Genomic DNA, 19,597 nt, shown 5'->3' with positions numbered 1-19,597 from the left:
ATGCTTTTTCTTCAGCCAGGGCATCTGGACAACTCTGATGAGATGGTTTTCTGACTTCTTTCCTACTTTGAAACTGTGAGAGGCCCCTATAAGTTTCTGCCCTCTGGGAACCTCTGAATGTATGATAAATGGCTGCTGCCTCAGGAAATGAAGGATATTCCTTCCAACCTCTTCATCACTTCAACTGCAAAATAAGATAGGCTTTTTTGAACATTTAAAGGAAGGAGCAATTACAGAGCTGAACATGAAAAGATCCATTATGTCAATGGCTTTCTTCTGTCAGCAAAGGCAAAAAAAAAAAAAAAAAAAAAATCTTTCTGCATCTGATTAGAGTTGTTAGTGTCTACTTATCAGGCCATTCCCTACAGAAGCCTGTCTGTAATTGTCTTTGTATGTAAGAAGGCGCCTTGTTACACTGCACGAGCTAATTTTGTTGCCATCTGTTTCTTTTTCTTTGGACAAGGTCTGAGCACAGCTGCTCCTCCTGTTGGTATTGGGCCCTCTGTTCGACCCGACACAATACCACTGCCTCCAGGAACACATTTGCTTTTTGCCCAAAGTGGGAAAATTGAACATGTTCCATTGGAGGGAAACAACATGAAGAAAAATGGTGCAAAAGCGCTCTTGCATATCCCGGTAAGTAACCTACTGTAAAAACCAGTGTGTCTTGGAGGAGCTGCAATGCAGATGAAAGTGATTGTTTGTCATCTTTGTCGTTTGATAATTTAAGTTTCAAACTCAATTTTTATTTTTTGTTAAGATTTTGGTATCTCAGCACTTTGACACTGAATTTTTGATCTGACTATTTAAAAAAAAAATAAATAACTCAGCTATAGAAAAAAGTCATTTGCTTTTAAAGAATAGATCATAGGCCAAAAAAATTAATATTCGTGATCTCATATGCCTCCAACAGTTGACTTTATAAATACTCCTAGCCTCACGTTTCCATTGCTGTAAAAATCTACAAGACCTGCAAGACCTAAAGCTCTTTTTTATTCCTCTCAAATTTTTGTCCTACATCTTAATCTATTCCTAGTCTTCAGTCATTTCTCAGCATTTCTTGGCTGCAGATATACAGAAAATCTTTTTCTTGTTTCCTTTTTCATGTGCAGGCCCAGTGGGTGGTAGATATTTTTCCCACACTTCTTACTACTGTCTTGAGAATCTTTTTTCCTTGCAAATGAATCCCTGATGTTCTCCATTACCTGTGAAACACACAAGCTTTCCCCGCTTCCAGTTTTGTCACGTTCATGTTGCCTGAAACATGGGATTTGTATTTTCATTCCAGAGTGAGAGTATTTATAATAGTTAGCAAAAGCAGATATCATGGTGGCCTAATAGATGAAATACAGACTAAATTATACAAATTCAGTTCAGTAAATAGTACTGCAAACTGTATTGTGATACTGTATGTAAGGGCGAAACTCAGCTTTTTTCTCTTGTCCAGTGTTCTGCTGCAGTAGTGCTTTAAAGAAAGTACTTTCATTAGTAGAACTGGAATTATGATGATATAGGCACACAGTGCTGACTCTCTGTCAGCTAGTCTTATTACTTACTTGGTCTAGCTTAGGACTATCTTCAGGAAAGAGCTTTCAAAAGATAACATGCAACTCTTCATTAATACTTTAATTAAACTCTCAGTCTCTGCTATTAGCGTTTCTTTTTTTTTTATGTTGTCTTAGTGTTGTGTATTTGGGAAGTGACAGCATGAAGACATTTAGATTGTTCAGTACTCTATAGCATTATTGTAGGCTCAGTAATAAGTCATCTCTGTTCTGGTGCATGTTTTTGGACCAGTTCTCTAAGAAGCTGCTCATCTTTCATTTTCTGTTGAATGAATGAGAATCTTAAGTAGCACAAGCAGCAAAGGAGGTAGACTCAGTAATCCATGATAAATTAGCATTGGAAGGAGCTTACACTCTACACTCGAATCTTCAGACCTATCTTCTTTTGCCCAAAAAATCACTTCCTCCCCTATGAGAATATTCATTCCACCAGAAAGATTTATTTGTGGAGTATTCCCAAAACTGTTATTTAATGAACTTACTTTGCTAATAATTGATACATTTTAAGTAACTTCTGAAATGCAGCCATTGTGGGTGAAGTGATGAATATGCAGGAAGAATAAAGGAGAGAAAGCAGATGAGGAATTATACAGTAAGATGTTAGCAAGAACTTTCTTTAAATGAGCATAAGTACATTTTTTGGAGTAAGCTCTGTGAATAGTGTCTGTTTGTTAAAAGGAACTTACAATTGAAAGTACTGTTCTAAGCTACTCTACAGTGACTGCCCACACTGTCCTTTTCTCTGCTTGATCTTATTTGCTTGCTGATCAACAGGACAAAGTTATTATTGGAGTTGCTTATGACTGCGTGGACAAGATGGTTTACTGGACAGACATCAGTGGTCCATCAATCAGCAGAGCTAGCCTGCATGGTGGGGAGCCAACGACCATCATCAGAACAGGTGACAGTATCAAGTTCTTCCTCTTCCTGCTTCCTATTAATGGCATTAACGACATGAATTTAATAATAATTCTCAGGTGTTACTTGAGCTTTAGCATTACAAGTGGCTATTATTTGCATAAATGATACCGCAAAAGCTTTGGTAACCTAAAATGAAGAAGGATTTATTTCCTGTGTAGTAGCACTTCACTGCAATGCTTATGCTACATTACAGTTTGTGTTACAGTTTTGATGATTCTTTGATGTAGGAAAATCATGGAAGCTTTTCGTCAGTCAGTGGATGTGCAGACAAAGGTGATGCAGTAAGAATTGTGTGGCTGGATTTTTGAAAAGCTTTTGTGAAGTTCTTTGCAAAGAACCTCTGAATAGATTTAAAATGGTCCTCTGCTGAACTAATACTTTGTTATTGGCTGAATAAATGATAAGAACAAGGGTAGCAGCAAATGAGGGGTGTTCATGATGGAATTGAGGTATCAAAAGCCTAGAGCATTTAAAATTTCTTAAAAGGTTAAGAAGAAGGACAGGTTTAGGGAACCAAGTGAATGTGGAGCATGAGGGGAAAAAAAAAACAAACAGCAAAAGTAGCTAGAGGGAGGCACTTTTTACATACTCATTCATGTCCTTGAGATCCTAGAATACTTGTCAAGATATTAGAGTTTCTTGCTTTTGATACTTTCCAGGTATTGGCATTGAAATGTAGGAAATTAAGTTAGCAAAATAAACAACTAGTTCTAAAACTCTATAATAAATTTGCCTTGGTTTTGTTTGGATGAGTTGCATATCTCTACCTGAAGTATGTGCTTCAGAATAGCCAGCTTGTTGGTGCTCCATTTAGACTCTCGGGGCAATGGAGAGATGGGAGCAGCTTGGATTGTGCTTTTGTCCTGGGAAGGATTAAGGGAAAACTTAAAGCCATTCCTAACCACAACAGTAACTATTTCTGTACAACTTGTTGGCTGAGGAATTTGTAGAACTTCCTTTTAATCCTAACATTTTTAATTTAAGAGAGACTTTAAGCGATAATGTAAGCATGTGCATGTATAACTACAATGTCAATGGGGAAAGAATTTCCAGTCTCTACCATCTGAGGATCTACTCTTCAAGGATTTTGCCAGGTTGTGCACTTTAAAGAGTGAAGGGAATTGCTATTGCTGAAGATCTTGTATATGTATGAATTGTTCTATCTAATGAGACTGTGTGTGAGTGCCTTGAAAGCCTTGCAGTATATAAAGTATTTTATGAATATTTGTGAAGGCTTTCAACTAAATAAGATTATTTTATGTAACTCAAAGTACTTAAAACATGCCACTGCTGCATAGGAACTTTGTGTTTTTATCTGCTACAAAAAACGCTTTATATGTAAAAGTATCTCCTAATTTCTATTGTCTTGTTGTTCACTTAGGATGTATTTGGTATTCCTGAAGAGATCTTGAGCAATGTTTCTCTTTACTTCCTGTGTGGAAATGTTAACTGAATCTTTGATAAAGAGTCAGAACAATTTATGGTTGGGTATTCAGTGTTTGAATATCTCTGTGGTACTCAAAACTGAACCTTTAAAATTTCAGTAAATAGGAAAAAGCCTTGCTCTTAGAAAGCTCATGAGAATTTATTATTTTGTTTTGATCTTCGCCTTTTTCCTCTGGAGAGCTGCAGCTGCTTTCTTCAGTTCACACGTATTTTTGTGGAATGCACTTTTTTTGGTTGTTGTTGTTAAAGCTCTTGCAATCCAAGTTGAATTGCTCTGCAGAAACATGTTTTATTGTGGAGCCCCATCCAGTTCCCAGCTATTCCTGCAGCTGTATTGCCTGTGGATGCTTTCTGAGCTCTGCAGCTGTGGGGGCAGGTCAGGAAGGAGAGCTTCCATCTTTGTTGTAATTGCTTAAATTATATTAGTTGTGTGTCTATACAAGCCTGTCTGTTTCCAAGGAGCAGAGCCTGTGACTGTACCAGCCTTGATGGCAATGCAGCAGGGGCACGTCTGCGTCACTAATGCCTTTTCTTCACAGGGACCATTTGTGTTGCACACAGTTTAATGGCTGTCAGTAAATACACTTGAAAATTAATAGAAAATTTGCCACGTTCTTTTGTTGCAGGACATTTAAGTGATGTGTAGATCCATATTTGAAAAATTTCTTGACAGCTGGCTGGTATGGAGGGTCACTGCCTGTTTTGGGAGTGACCACATGCAATTCTACTTCTTTTGAAACTGAAATCAGGCTAGAAGTGATTTGTAATGGCTTTGGCCTCACAGCATCCCACACAGCCTTCACACTCCTTTTCAGTGAATGTGCAAATGTTGAAAAGTGTAGAAGCAGCTTTTCCACAGTGGCTGAATTAAACCTTGAAGAACTTTATATTTATTTTGCATCTTTCATGTCAGTTAGAAATTACTAATGCTAAAGCAGAAAGGATGTTATCTGTTATTTCCTGTTGCTTTTGGAACAACTAAGCATCCAAGACAAATAGTGCACATACAGTACTAAAATATGTTCCAAAAAGGATTGCTGTGCAAAAACAAAGGACAGGATCTAAATTCCATCAGTTAACTAATAGCATTATCTCTAGTGCTTTGGAGCATACTTTCTGTATTGCTTTGGCTAAGCTTATTAAAAATCCAGTTTTCAAATGAGTGCCATGTATGCCACCTACCAAAGAAGGGGGAATATTAAACACTATAAAATCATTCTAGTTTCTGACTTGCTAAGGAGGTTAGAGTAGGATTCTCGTAGTCTCTATTTCCCTGCTTTCAACATTTTTTTTCTTTCCTTTCTTCCTCAAGACAAGTTTACTTGCAGACTCAGGGTGCATGCTGGTTTGGTTCTTGTATTTATCATTCAGTAAAACAGTTAGCCCAGTAAAATGTATAATATCAAGCATAAGTGAGTATCTTAACTTTCTGAGCTATCTGTGCTGTAGCTCTGTCTGCAACATAGGTGAAATCCAAGGCTTATATGAAGGATGTGTTCCCAAGGAGGGAAATGTGCTGAGGGAGGCCTGGGGAAAAAGCTATTAAGCTTTTCCGACTGATGTGGCTTTTGTTGTCTGCAACCAGAAAACTGGGAAATAAAAGTCTCTTAAGAGTTGTGAATGCTTATCAGGCGCATGTTGCTAAGAAATATGATGGCTATGAATACTTTTCTCTATTCTCTTGCAGACCTGGGAAGCCCTGAAGGGATAGCTCTAGATCATCTAGGTCGCAACATCTTCTGGACTGACTCTCAACTTGATAGAATAGAAGTGGCTAGAGTGGATGGGCGCCAGCGTCGCATCCTTTTTGACACTGGCCTGGTGAACCCCCGTGCGATTGTTGTGGATCCTGTGAGAGGGTATGGACACCTTTTGAAAGTACACATGCAAAGCTTGGCTTCTGAGAGGGGTTAAGTCAATTCATACTCTCAGAAAGAGCATTCAAGGCCAAACAAACCACTACTAACAAATGACCATTAATAATAAACTGTTAGTGAATTAATGGCCCTCTCTGAAGTTCTCCCCTAACCATCGACTGATCAATTCCACTGTATACTGCCTGACGTGCTGAAAACAAAAACAGGATTTTGAATGAATCCCACAGATGGGTGCCAAATGTTGCTGTTTCTGCTACTTAGCCTGTGTAGACATGATGGGTGGTGGAAGGAGTGCTGTGGATGTGCATTTTAAACAGTCCACAGAACTGCTGAAATAGAATTGTTTTTACCTGGCATCTAGCACATAACCTAAACAAAGCATGGAAAGCATTTCTTCTTGTGTGTAATTGTTTTCTTCTTATTAATAGAAGTACAACATTCAGTATGTCTTCATGATGTTTTGTCACTTCAGTATTCAAGGGCAGTGGTGCTTCTTACTAATGTAACTGCTACTTTGGCAATGTAGTGTTATTTTTATCCTTACTATTTTTTTTTCCTTGATTACAAAATTTGAGATCAGTCAGTCTTTATTTTTACCTTTTTCTTCCTTTTAAGAAACCTGTACTGGACTGACTGGAACAGAGAAGCTCCTAAAATTGAAACTTCATACATGGATGGCACAAACAGAAGAATTCTTGTGAAAGATGATCTGGGATTGCCAAATGGGCTGACATTTGATCCTTATTCCTCAATGTTATGTTGGGTAGATGCAGGTAAATAGGTGTTGAAGTCTATCTTCATAATACTAGCATATTAAGCACATCCAATTAGTATTTATAGCTCTTTGGTCTAGAACTTGGATTTCATGCCTTGATTTTTTGTTTTAGTAATCTCAGTTCATTTGTTCATACTGCCTCTGTTGGATTCTGTGTAAGCTGAAATATTTTAGTCATGAGCAAAAAGCTGTCTAGAGATACAGCAGGTATCCCCTCCATGGAAGCGTTCAAGGCCAGGCTGGATGGGGCTTTGAGCAACCTGGTCTCTTGGGAGGTGTCCCTGCTTCTAGCAGGGATGATCTTAAAGGTCCCTTCCAACCCAAACCATTTTATGATGCTATGATCAAGAGATGAATTCTGCCATTGACTCACTGATTATGCTTAAAGACAAAAAGTATTCTTCTAATTCTCATATAAACTTTCTTTTTCCATCTTGCTGTCTTTCTCACTGTAGACTGCCAGAGATCTCTTCCTGTGGAGGTGCTTTTATACTTCAAGACACCTTTCAAGTTAATGATAAGCTAAAAAAGATCATCCTCTGTTTTTCACTGTAAGAAACTTTCTCTAGCCTTTAATCACTTCTCCCTCTGCTAACTTTCTTTTTTTTTCCCCATCTTTTATTCTCAAATTTGTCTCTTCTCCTTTTTTTCTCCTAATTTTGAAACCCACTAGTTAACAAAATGCTAGCAAATGGGAACACCTGTAGAAGTGTTCCTGAGATGTGTAACAGACTTAAAACTAAGCCTTTTTACACCTTATTTGCCTATACCTATAAGTTAGGTATTTTTCCTGCAGTCTTGCCTTGGTTGCCCAAGCCAACAATTATTTTGCAAACATGTTTACCTAGCTCAATTTAAAAAGTGCCTTCCGGAGGAGGTAGAACTGGATAGGGGTTGAAGCATCCCTCCAGAATGGAGGAGACCTTCTGTCAGCTTCTACTTCAGCCTGAGGATGCTGGTTTCTGTACCTGGAGTTTCAACTTGTGAGCAACGGACATTTGTGCTTCTGTAAGTTAGGTGCTGTGCTGATTACATTAGCACTAAAGTGTTCTGCCTTCCACTCTTTGACACGTTTGGAGATTTGGAATGGGAAGGCCTTTGGCTGAGCAGCAGACTGAAGGACATCCAGAAAATATTAGTCTGTTTGTGCTTGCATGTTTATGCTTATCCTTTCTTCCTTGTGAGAGCTCTTGGTCTTCCATTTGAAGAAATGGAATTGTTTCACTTCACCCAGGTACCAAGAGACTGGAATGCATGAACCCTAATCAGCTTGGTCGGCGCAAGATTGTTGAAGGAATTCAGTATCCTTTTGGTGTTACAAGCTATGGGAAGAATTTGTACTACACAGACTGGAGAAGGTATTTTATCTGCTAAAGAAATTATGGAATGTGTTATTCTGTTCTTCTGCCTGGTAGGAAGTGAAGCTTATACCACATTTCTCATGTCTGACATATCACACATTCCTCCATTCCTCTTCTTTTTTTTTTTTTCTTCTTTTTTTTTCTTTCTATTTCTGGCAATAGCTGTTGCAGGACAGAATGATTCTGTAGAGCTGACCTATTGATGTTGCCACTTAATTGAATTTTCTTCTTAGCGTAGTGATTTGTCCTCTAAAAAAATACTTACAACACTAAGCATTTCTGGGAAATGAGTGGGAGTTAACATGTTTCCCTTAAGGCTTTAGTTGCTGCATTGTAGAGGGCAGAAGTTAGTCACTCAAGACTTTTTATGCTGGATATTATGTTGAATACTTAACCAGAAATAAGAGGACATTTTTACCATCTTGATGGCACTTCCTTTGTTGCAAGTAAACTAAAACATTGAAATGCAATTGAGACTTTGAAGTTTAGTATGTATTTACAGAAAAAAATATCCAGTTCATGTATTTTTAACTGTCTTTCTTGGATGTAGTTATGTGGGCTCTATCTACAAACTCGTATACAAACGATTCTGTCACTTGCAGCAGGAAGAATTATTAGTGAGTTTAAGGATTCCCAGGCTAGAATCTAACAGCTGGGAAATGCTATTCTGGATAAATGGGAATCTGTTGAAGTTGTGTCAGTTACTGCCCTTTGGTTCCTAGGAAAGAAAAAATGCTTTTGACAGTGTTCCTTCCAAATATGAGGCTCCACCTGGAATACATTGTAATCAGTATGTGTAATAGCTGTATTGCCTATGTCAAAGAAAATATGGGACTGCAGAATATGTAATGCATCAAAACCACTAACAGATGTGTTCCTGTAGAGGGATGTGTGTTTGGAAGTACCTCCAAAATTATTAAGTTGGCTCCCTGCTACTGAATCTCATTGCTGCCTAGGATGAAGGCTGCGATATTTGTGTTTGAGTTGTCCAAGGCCTGAGGTCTTGGGGGATTTTTCTTCAGACATCACTCTCTAATAGTGAAAAAAGAAGCAATTCAAGACTTCTTCCTTCTTTTGTTTTGTTTGTTTTGTCTTGTACTCCTATATTAATCTCACTTCTGTATATTCTCTCTTGTATTTGTCAGGGATGCTGTTGTAGCTGTGGATCGCATGGTTTCAGTAGAAAATGATAACTTCCAACCTCACAAGCGCTCTCGTCTCTATGGAATCACTACAGCTTTTGCTCAGTGCCCAGGAGGTAATACAGATGATCCTCAAGTTTTTCCAGCTGTGCAGCATCTTAGCACATGAATGAACCTAGCCCTTCAGTGAGAGCTTTACTGCCACCCAATGTAGGTGGTTAGTGAAGGTTTGCTTAGATTTCAGTCTTCAGAGAAATTGAAAATGTCAATTTTTTTATAGTTGCCATATCCAATCATAATAGGCAGAGGAGTCTTGTTCTATCGTTAGACATGGCTAAAGCTGCTGTCTTGTCAGTGTCTAAATTGTGGCTAGGGCCTTATTTACTCAATTTTTATTTCAAACTATAGAAAAAATGGTCTTCCAGATTTCCTTAATGAGATCCGGTGTTTTTAAGATGGGAATGTTCAAAAAACAGCAGGTGGCATAGTGGGTGGACTGATCTTTCTGCTCTGTTGAATGTTAAGCTTTTCAGATACGTTACTGAAAAGCCCCCTGTGAAGCTTAGAAGAGAGAAAGCTGATAGTCTTGAAATAAGTTTACTCTTTTAGAGGCAATACCACTGTTCCAGTTCTTCCACTATTCTTTTCAAATCACTGTTATTAGAAGAGTTCTCTTTTTTATTATTATTATTTGGCTAGATTTATAACTGTGTTGTTTTAACTTCAGGCCTAAAAAATCCTAAATATTAGAGTATTTGCTCAAGTTATTCAATATGTACAGTAAAAACCTAATTGCATGTCTGGTTCAGAGCATTAAAATATGCATATGAATTTCATAACTAAGAAATCAGACATTTTATTCCTAGTAGTTAATTAGTTGGTTATCTAGTTAACTTGATAATGTTAACTACTAGTTAATAATTGATATTTCCATTGCAATAGGCACAGTATAACAAAACAACAGTCTGTGCTGTGACTGAAAGATTATATTTGTAATTTTAGAAACCTTGACATTATTTTTTCTCTTATTTACTTCAGATGTTTGTCTCTGACTGATGTCTTTCCCCTCAAATCCATTTCTTTAGGCATTCCTTCATCTTTCATTTTACCCTCAATGTTAATGCATTCCTCCCTAAACCTATTTATTTATTTATTTATTTATTTTGCTATTTATTCCTCAGTGGTTTTCTAGTAGAAAAGTGGGAATGAAGTTCTGTACCATTTTGAATTTGGTCCTCATTTGTTGCATTTTGCATTTCCTTACCCCATCATCATTCTAATATCTGTGACCACTCAGCCAATTTGTGAAGTACATTTCTGAGCATATTTTTTGATGCTGCCTATCCTGCTCTGTCCTGATATCTGGACCTTTCCTTGAGGTGAATATCAGAAGCAGGGATCTGATGACTTTGATCTTCCCAACGCGTAGTTTTTTCAATCTCAGTTTGTTTCCCTGGCATAGTCACGAATCTGCATATTTTGCACATGCGTTTGGACTTTACTGTGGGTTTGCTTTTGCTTTCCTTCAACATTTTTCATCTCTTCTTTTTTTTAGGACATAACTACTGTACAGTGAATAATGGTGGTTGTACTCACCTCTGCTTGGCTACCCCAGAAGGCCGCTCTTGCCGCTGCCCTGACAACACAGTTGGAGTGGATTGTATAGAAAGAAACTGAGTATTAAAACAAGCTTTCAAGCAGCAGGCACCTTCTGGGAATGTGCCATAAACAATTCAGATCTATCAACACAATCAGGCCCTAGAGATAAGTGCTGCATGCTGTTGACTGCAAGCCGTAATGTGCGTATGCAGACTGTTTTGTAGCAGTTAGGCAAGACAGAGCCATACAGGTTAGGTCTAATTGCATCTTAATCCCTGTAATACAATGTTTTTGCTTTGAAAGAAAAACGTGGAGGCCTTAGTTGTACCTGAGTCAGGCTAAGAGGAAGTGTGTCTTAGCTGAATACAGGACAGGGTAAAGGATGGTGTGATCTTGAGACTGGGTTGTACCTCAAAGCACACAGCAGTTATCTGTATAATGGCACGTTTGGCCCTTTGCATATGTGAAGGCTGTACTTTTGCTGAGAAGCAGACAGAGGGCCCAAGGATGGATAGATGTAGGTGAGAACACCCGGTAATATCACAGATTTAATGCCTAACTGCATTCATCCCCACTACCAGTCTTTGAATTTTCAAAACTTGAATCTCAACTTTTGACTTGTTGTTATGAAAATACTTTATCCGCATGCTGTCAGGGTATTATTTACTACCCTCATGTGATTCCTACCCACGGCATGTGATTCTTTATAGTTGGAACTGTGTAATGGGTGTGTTTGAATTTTCTGCTGGAGTTTAAGAGATTTGTTTTTCTTCCATCTGATGTAGATTCCTTAGCATTTTCCTAAAATCCCCTAAACAAACTTAGATTTAGGTCTCAGATGCTGATAGTTCATCAAAGAATAGATATTGGTTCATTTGGAGGTGTTTGTTTTTGAAAGAGAGAGTCATATTTGTTTCCTGAGAGCTTTTAAAATAATATTTCTATATTTGATTCTTTAAGCCTGAAAATGATCTTTGAAATTTATTGTAGCCATCTTTCTTCTTTAGCAAACTACATTATGCTTTTTTTGGTAAACCTTAAGAAACATAGCAGTTAAAAATCTGATTTCCAAAAGGTTGGCTGTGTCTTGGTGCTTAAAGGTAAAAAGTATTACGTCCCCTTTGTGTGCTATTGCTGAGTAACAGCAAAAAAGTATGCTGAAAATCAAAGCAAACTTTCAGATTCAAAGCATCTTTGTTTCAAAGCACATTTTCAGCATTACCAATGAGCTAGAGTTGGGAGGCAAAGTCAAAAATGTATATTCTTAATGTCATACTAAACCAAGTGTGAAGTTTAACTTCTGCACAGTGTGTTGGGAAACAAGCTCACGTGCAGGTCCACTTCTGTCAGTGTACACTTCACAGTGCTGTGATAAGAGCAGTAAGCTATTAATATCCCTATTTCCTCTCCCTTTCCAGATGCTACAATTAAGCTTCATAAAGAGCCAGTTCTGAGTCTTAATGTGTGACATCTTCCTCTTTAATTGTATATTTATCATAAAATAACAATGTAAACATTTTAAAGATATTTTGGTGTAACATTTTATAACAATTCATTTTACTCATACACTTAATCAGGTATTTCTTTCTGTAAATATCAAAAATGTGTTGAAATGAAGGTGCTTGATAATTCTTTCTCCAGAATTACTCACATATCTGGTGAAATATTAAAGTTTACACTCTGTACAGGTATCTACAGTATGGTCAATAAAAAATGTTTTTTTAAAAATTTTATTATTTTCTATTTAAAAAAAAAATGTCCTGCCTGCAGACGGAAGTGATATGCAATGTCTGAATTCTCTTCTTGTACAGGTCTGGGTTTAGCTAACTCTTCTATCTAGTCGTGATTTTTCTCATCTGAGATGAAACAAAATAGGGCTTTTAAGTTTTAAAAGCAGTAGTATTCTAAACAAATATGAGAGGACCTGAAGAACATATAGATTCCTCTGTTTTGTGACTTGGATTGCACAGACCTTGTACTGGTTGTTAACTTTTGTTTAACTTTGTCAGGTAAACCTAATTCAGCTCTACCATACTAAACTCTTGTGTGTTAGTGGGAATACAGGGCAAGGACTACAGGAAGCGAGGGACAGAACGCATTGCTTTTCCCAAAGCTGGCCTGTGTGCAGAGTTTTGAGGTGGCAGGGTGCTTTGTCACTTGGTGCTGCAGCATGTGAGTTGTGTGTGTGGCTGTAGGTGTGCTGTACCTGCAGGTTGAAATCTAAGCTGTGCAGCCTATTGGAGGTGGCGATGCTGAAGTTAAACTCCTTCACTTTTACTCTTGCAGTATGCCAGTGTCAGATCTGGATGCAGTGACCAGGATCAGGTTGTCCCGTGATTGCCAGGCAGGTCTGTAGTGGACAGGGCAGTTGGTATCTTGGCCAGGATAAGGATCAGTGGGGTGCATGGCTGTGGCACAGCTCTTGGCAAGGCTCAGAGTGAGAGCCTCAGCTAAAGAGCAGCCCCCAAGGGAAGGGAGGGTGGCCCTCAGCGGGGCCTCTCAGAAGCAGAGTTTGAGGACAAGCCTCTGCTGAGGTTTCTTTAGGCTTTCTTCATACCTGCTATCAGCCAGCTGGCCTCATACAACCAGCTCAGCTGCTAGTGGTGGGAGTGTGCTCTGGGTCATGATGCTCTGGAGTTTCCTTATTGCTCTAAATGTTTGCTTCCTCATTGAGTATTGCTAAATATTTGGCTTCAAAGGTATTTTATGGTGTTGCATTCCTCATTTTAATTGTAGTCTGGGGAGAACCTAATCTTTTGACATTTTGGCATTAGCCCGTGGCAGGATGTCTGTCTTGTGTTTATCATAATTTTTGCATTTAAATGTTCACAAGTATTTTGAATGAGAGATTACAAATATGAATTTTCTCTTTCCTTCCTCTAAACATAGGGAGTTAATTGCATCTTTCTATAACACTGTGCTTTCTCATGCTGACGTGTATCTAATTCATCTATGGAAAATGGGATTTCTTCAAAATTAATTTATCGTAATAGTCTGGGACTGTAATCATGTCAGCTTCTGTTATGGTGTTGGAAGAGATGATTGATTAAATGTAATTGTAGTTCCTTTTTTTTTTTTTTTCCTACCAAACATTAGTCGATTTTCAGCTTTTCCAGGAAAGAACAATTCATTTAACAGCTAAACAAAAAACAAAATACTTACAAAAGACTTACTACATAGCTAAGTTAAATGTTTTTTAAATACTTCCATTCAAATCTTCTACCACATATCAAATAATAAATGGAAATGTTTAGCAGTGATGTAAGAAGTTGCAAACAATTGCAGCTCATATTGATTCCCTGATGAACCAATGGAGTGCTTCAGCCCCCCTTCCATCTGAAGGATGTTTAATAATGCTGCTTCACTCACTTTTTAACTACTCAAGAACTCTCTCCTCGTGGTGAAAGTCTAGTGTGTCTTACAGAACCCCAGCATCACATCCAGTATTTTTCCAATTTGGCAAACTGCTTATTCTGCAATTCTCCGGTTGCACAATTTTGTCACAACATATTACAATTTAAACTCTTAGACGTATAATTAAGAACGACAGATGATTAATAGGGGATAATGTCCCCTCAATGACAGTGTCACAGTGCATCAGTTTAATCTATGGTTAAATGCAAATTAGAGGAGGTCTGTTGTGTAGTCAATCAGGGATACTGGTGACCAGGGGAAGGGGGTTCCTGAGCTGGGGCAGCCTCAGGGGAGGCAGAACCCTACCAGGAGCCAGCAGTGCTCAGAGAAGCAAAGAAGGGCTGAGGACATGGTGAAGGAGATCTTTTTGCTTGGAGATCTTGGGGGGGGGGGGGGGCGGCAAGGTTGTATAACACACATGTTTGCAGGGAATACAGTTGAGACACACCCCCTGCTTGGCCTATTGCCTCCAGCATCCAAGTCCCCAGCTGGGGATCTGGCAGCAGTTTGTTTGTTAAGAGATTGAACCACTTCTTTTGTTTAAATTCTGTCCCACTTGAGATCTGTCCCCACTTGAAATCTGTCCTTTGTCTGATAAATAAGTTTAGAGGCAATCTGTCAGTAAAATAGGTGAAAGATTTGAAAACTGTTTCCTACAAATGTACGACTCGGGGGCTCTGCATAACGAACAAGAGGCTCAGCTGCCCCTGCAGCTCAGCAAGTGGAATTCCCTGCTGCTTTGTAGGCGAAGCAGATGGAGCTATAGTAACATTTAATTTTTTTTTTTTTTTTTTTCTTTTTCCAGAAGGGTTCTGAACTTTATGAACAGAGGAAAGCTGCTAGTCTCACAGGCAGCCAGCATGGCATATTTCAGCCTTTGACTTCTTTATTTCAAGTATTCACCAAAACCAATTTCAATTTGTAGTACCTTTGCTCTGGGCAGGCAGTGCTTCCTATCCGATGCACTATCTGGAGCACACCTGAGGCATACTAAGGGGTTGTGTAATGAGAAACACAGCCTGCTGTACAGATACTGATGGGCCACGCTACAAGTGGCTGTGCGTCTGACCCAGGAACTTGTTTAGTGGCATTAAGGATGGCAGTGGAAATCTTCCCAGAAGCTGCATGTAGGTTGTGGAGAAAGGGTAACAGCGGTGAAAGGCAACTGAAGGGGAAGCAGATCTTGAGGCAGCAGCAGCTGATCATTGTGAAGGTGGGAGGAGCAGCTAGCATGGGGACTGTGGTGCTTTTGTGGTCAGTACACTGCTGGCAGTAGGGCAAGGAAGATAAACTTGCAGAGTCGATGAGTGGGGTTTTGGAAACCATTCAAGTCTCTTCCTTTCTCACTAGAATCCCACTGACCACAGCACTCTGACCACTCTCTTTAGGCACTGTGGTTCCTTCCTGCTTTATGCAGAGAACAGACCTCAGCAGATAGCCCAGAAGAAAGCCAGAGCAAAAAAGCAATGGTCTGCCATCAATCTGCTAAGCATCTCTAGCAGCTGGAATCCAAAGGTCCCTGATGATGTATTTGTAAGCATGAGATTCTTTCCCTTGTTGAGTACTGAAGGCTATCTTAGTGGTTATTAACCTTTGACCAGATGTATCTAATGTATTTTTAAGTGATTGTACTTTAATCATTTATCTTAGGGGCCTGTTGCCCTTTCAAACATATATATGAGTGGAAATGGAAAACCACATAGTTTCTTTCTCTTACAGACATGAGGTCCTTCCAGGTTCTTGGACCATGACACTGATTTCTGCAAAACAATAAGAGTTTGATGTGCTGCAGTCAGTATCTGTGCTTACCTGCCTTGTGACTCAGCTGTCATGATGACATGCCCTGATGGCATTTTCAGTTGACCTTAATCTGAAAATTAAGTTGTTTCAGCCAAAATCTTGGCACATCATCTGCTAGAGCCTATAATATGTTGCACCCAGCTAATAAGACAAAGTACAAAGTCTGATATAGCCTCTGTAGCAGTTAAAATGCATTTGGTCCAGGGCTAAAGATTTGATATGGTGCATCTTCTCCAGGTAGACACATCTACGCACTGTCGTGGCAGGAACAACTTCCAGCAGTGTCAGATGGCTGTGGTCTTCATGTACTTACTGTGGCTGTCTGTGACTGGTAGTTTTTATTGACTAATTTTATGAATTTAGGAGACTGTATTTTGCCAGGAAAGATGTTTTTAATGTTAACCGTGGATTAATACAAGGAGGAGGAAATTGTTTCTCTCAGGGGAAGTGCTGTCAGTGATTGATATGTGCCCTGTGAAATCCCAGTCCCCACTGGGTGTTTCCCGGAATCCAAACTTTTTTGGATACAAATTGGCAGTACTTGCATTTGCTCAATCTACAGTTCATAATTTGTCTGCTGAATTGACATCTCTCAGGGACAGCCATGAGAGTCTGAAAACATCTCTAAATTGTACATTTGTTCTGATAGAGTATTATACTACTAGTGGAACAAGAAAATTTGCATTCATTTTTGTTCTCCAGTTCTGTGACTGATTTATATTCCTACAGTTATGCAATCTGTATTTTTTTCATTTTCAGCTTGATTTTTACTAGAATGAAGAATCACAAAGGGAAGAATTGCATGTGCTTGTATAAAAAGTTTCTTAAGACATCTTTTAATGAGCAACAAATGTACAACAATTAAGAAACACATTACAATTTTGTTCAAAATTTTTTATCAAGAAAAATGTTTTCTCCTAAAGCCCCAGCTCTTATAGATGTGACCCCCAATGCTCTTGACTCCAATAAGAAGTAAAAAGACCAGTGCAGCACTACACTTTAAGTTTATTTAGACTGAAGGAACCTCTGCAACATGTCTAGTCCAGTGTCAAGTCGAAGCCAGAACAACTTCCACGTAAGAGCAGATTTGAGAGCAAAATGCTTAAGACCTTGTTTTGCCAGCTTCTGAAATCTCAAAAGATGGAGAAGATGCAGGAGATGCATTCTCCATGGCAACATCTTAGGGCTGAACCACTTTGGTGTTGAAGTCCTGAAGTCCAACATTTTCTCAAAAATTCAGTTGGGCAAGAAGGGCTTTCATGTAACTATGCTTCATTTGTTATGCTAAAGTGAAATTAGAATTGGTATTGTCACAGGAAAGGGAACCTTATGAAACATTTGAACAAAAGATTCTGTCACTATAAATACTTACAAGGTATAATACAAACAAAATTATTCAACAGCAATCTAAAACACAGTATTGAATGTGGAGATGGTTGTGTGTAGTAGAAGGCTGCGATCAGAGATGAGATCTCTTATTTTCTGTATGTCTGGATTTCAGATTCTGCATGGATTCCTTTTTGAGTTTCCATTGGCCTCATGAGCTGGTGGGATGTTTAAAAGACAGTTCAGTACCAGGATATCAGGAGATATTCAGGAGAGCACAGCTGAGTGCAGGCAAGTCAACAGATTTAATCCTTGGTGAGAAGGTACAGCACCAAGCTGTGTAGTACATGCAACATCTTAAACTTTTGAAACATTTAAACATTTTAAATATTTTAAACCCAAATCATTGTATGATTCTTTGATTTGTAATGCTCCTGTGGGATAGGTGCCTAACTTGTGCTTGTCTGTGCAGGTATCGCTTTGAGGAAAACATGAAGGAGAGCTCTTTTAAATTACAATCAAACTGCCCTGAAGTCATGGGTTTCATCTTTGACTTGAGCTTCCTTTATGAGCAGCACAGGCAGCTCGAAACATCTGTCCTTATCAGCTGATCAACAGGACTAAAGTTGATTTATTTTACTGTATTAATTCAGTTGTAAATCACTCCTTTCCCTTCTGTGACACATTTAAATAACTTTTTGTTGCTGTTTTGTTTTTCTTGCGTTGAAAAAATCACATTTTCTAGCCGTTTTACTGTAGGGTTCAGTTTAGATTAGCCGTGGTGCCTTTTTTCCATCGCTCCTTTCGTTGCTTTTTCCCTCGCAGGCACAGTTTCTACTCTCGCTAAGACTGAAGTGTGCTGGTTCAGCCCACAGTTCCGTGCCCTCGTTGCTTGGTGCTGAGCAGCGGAGGCCCCCTGGCGCCCGCTTTGCCAGCAGCTGGGAGCGAGGGGAGCCGCGCGCTGCGTTTCCCGTGCTGCTCTCTGGATAAAAGAGGAGTAGAAGTAGGAGAAAATGCTCCTTCCCAGTGCACGTCGTGGTCTAGGTCCCGAATAAGTAACTTTTACAGTTTTATAGCGTTAGTTGGCTCTGAGTGTTGTTATTCAGTGCTCTTCTAACCTTTCTTTTTCTTGCCATTTTCCTCACGTCAGAATGGCTTTAGTGTAGCTGCCAAATAAGAGATGCAAGACCACACCTGAAGCTCCTCAATACACTAGAAGGGTATCTTTTCCTTTCAGACTGGCTTTTATTGTCTTTATTGCTTGCTTGGTTGAGCAGTGGTGATGGTATTTGCTGTTTGGATTTCTCGTTTCCATTTTCCCCTACTTTTAGAGAGAACACTTTGCACTGCTTGAGCCCTGGCCAGCATTGCCTTCTTTGCAGTTAGATACTGTGCAAGTCTTTGCTTCTGTTTATGCAAGAGCCCACATCAAAGACTTCTCCTTCCAAGTTTTAAAGATCATACGGAGATCAGAAGTAAGACTTTGAAAAGCCAAATCTTGCTGGAAAAGTGCTTACCCAAAGTATCAGCAAGCTGTAAAAGTGAACAGATCTGAATGCTGCTTTCTGATTAATGCAGGTGTGGTGACAGTGCCTGTAACTGACACTGTTTGGAGGCACATGGCCAAAGGCCTGATTAGTGCCCTGTGTCAGCCTGTTCTTGGGTCTTATTCAAGTGCTTGTGATGGGCAAAATACTGAATTTTCTTGCTGAGGATCTTCCTGAAATTGGAACAAAAATGTGTTAGTTGTACTGATTGACAAATTCAGGAAATGATATCAGCTTCTTGTCTTGTCAGTAGTTTGCAGTTATCATCTGAAATGGTTTTCCAATGGATGCAGTCCCTCAGTATCTTGTTTAGGAGCAATCTGATGTGCAGAATTCAGTATTGTCCTTCAAATCGGTTATCTCCTAGCTGGAGGCTGGGGGCTGTTTTGTTTTATGTTTTTGTTTTGTTTCTTTGGCTTTTATCTGCTCTCATTTAAAAGTTTTTTTGTTTTTTTTTCAGCCAGCAGTGTTTAAGAACAGCTCCACAAGGAAAGTATATCTTTAGTATTTGCAACACAATTTTTCCCTAATTTCTTAAAACTTTCTTAAAAGCTTTCTTAAAACTTCACACAATCTGCTGTTTTGATACTATGGGAGAGCAGTGTCTAAAAAAGCAGAAGACAGTTCAGTGTTAATTTTGGCTGTTGTTTAACAAAGAACTGCTATGCATTTAATGCCATTTATAAATAAGATATTACTTTTTTCACTTCTTGCTTATGCACTGCAAGCAGGATGTTAAGTGATCCATTTTGTGTTGGCTATGCTGGCTGACTTGAGGAGATTCTTGGCTAATAGCATGTCTTCCTGGTATTTCTCTCTTCCCA

General features: G+C 38.9%; 1 protein-coding gene across 1 annotated transcript in view; it reads left to right on the top strand.

Moving 5' to 3' along the window:
- Nucleotides 1–12,414, top strand: part of NID1 (nidogen 1) — a 37,027-nt gene extending 24,613 nt beyond the window's left edge. Inside the window, exons 14-20 of the mRNA XM_042883756.1 lie at nt 464–636; nt 2,340–2,466; nt 5,620–5,791; nt 6,425–6,582; nt 7,819–7,942; nt 9,091–9,203; nt 10,643–12,414. Of these exons, the coding sequence (XP_042739690.1) occupies nt 464–636; nt 2,340–2,466; nt 5,620–5,791; nt 6,425–6,582; nt 7,819–7,942; nt 9,091–9,203; nt 10,643–10,764 (989 nt within the window). The 3' untranslated portion in view covers nt 10,765–12,414. The remainder of the gene's footprint in view (nt 1–463; nt 637–2,339; nt 2,467–5,619; nt 5,792–6,424; nt 6,583–7,818; nt 7,943–9,090; nt 9,204–10,642) is intronic.
- The last annotated feature ends 7,183 nt before the right edge of the window (nt 12,415–19,597 follow it).

The sequence above is a fragment of the Lagopus leucura genome, unplaced genomic scaffold (genome assembly GCF_019238085.1).
Source record: "Lagopus leucura isolate 7727_CA_CO unplaced genomic scaffold, USGS_WTPT01 Super-Scaffold_73, whole genome shotgun sequence".
NCBI classification, from domain to species: domain Eukaryota; kingdom Metazoa; phylum Chordata; class Aves; order Galliformes; family Phasianidae; genus Lagopus; species Lagopus leucura.
This window is presented reverse-complemented; position numbering and strand designations above follow the sequence as displayed.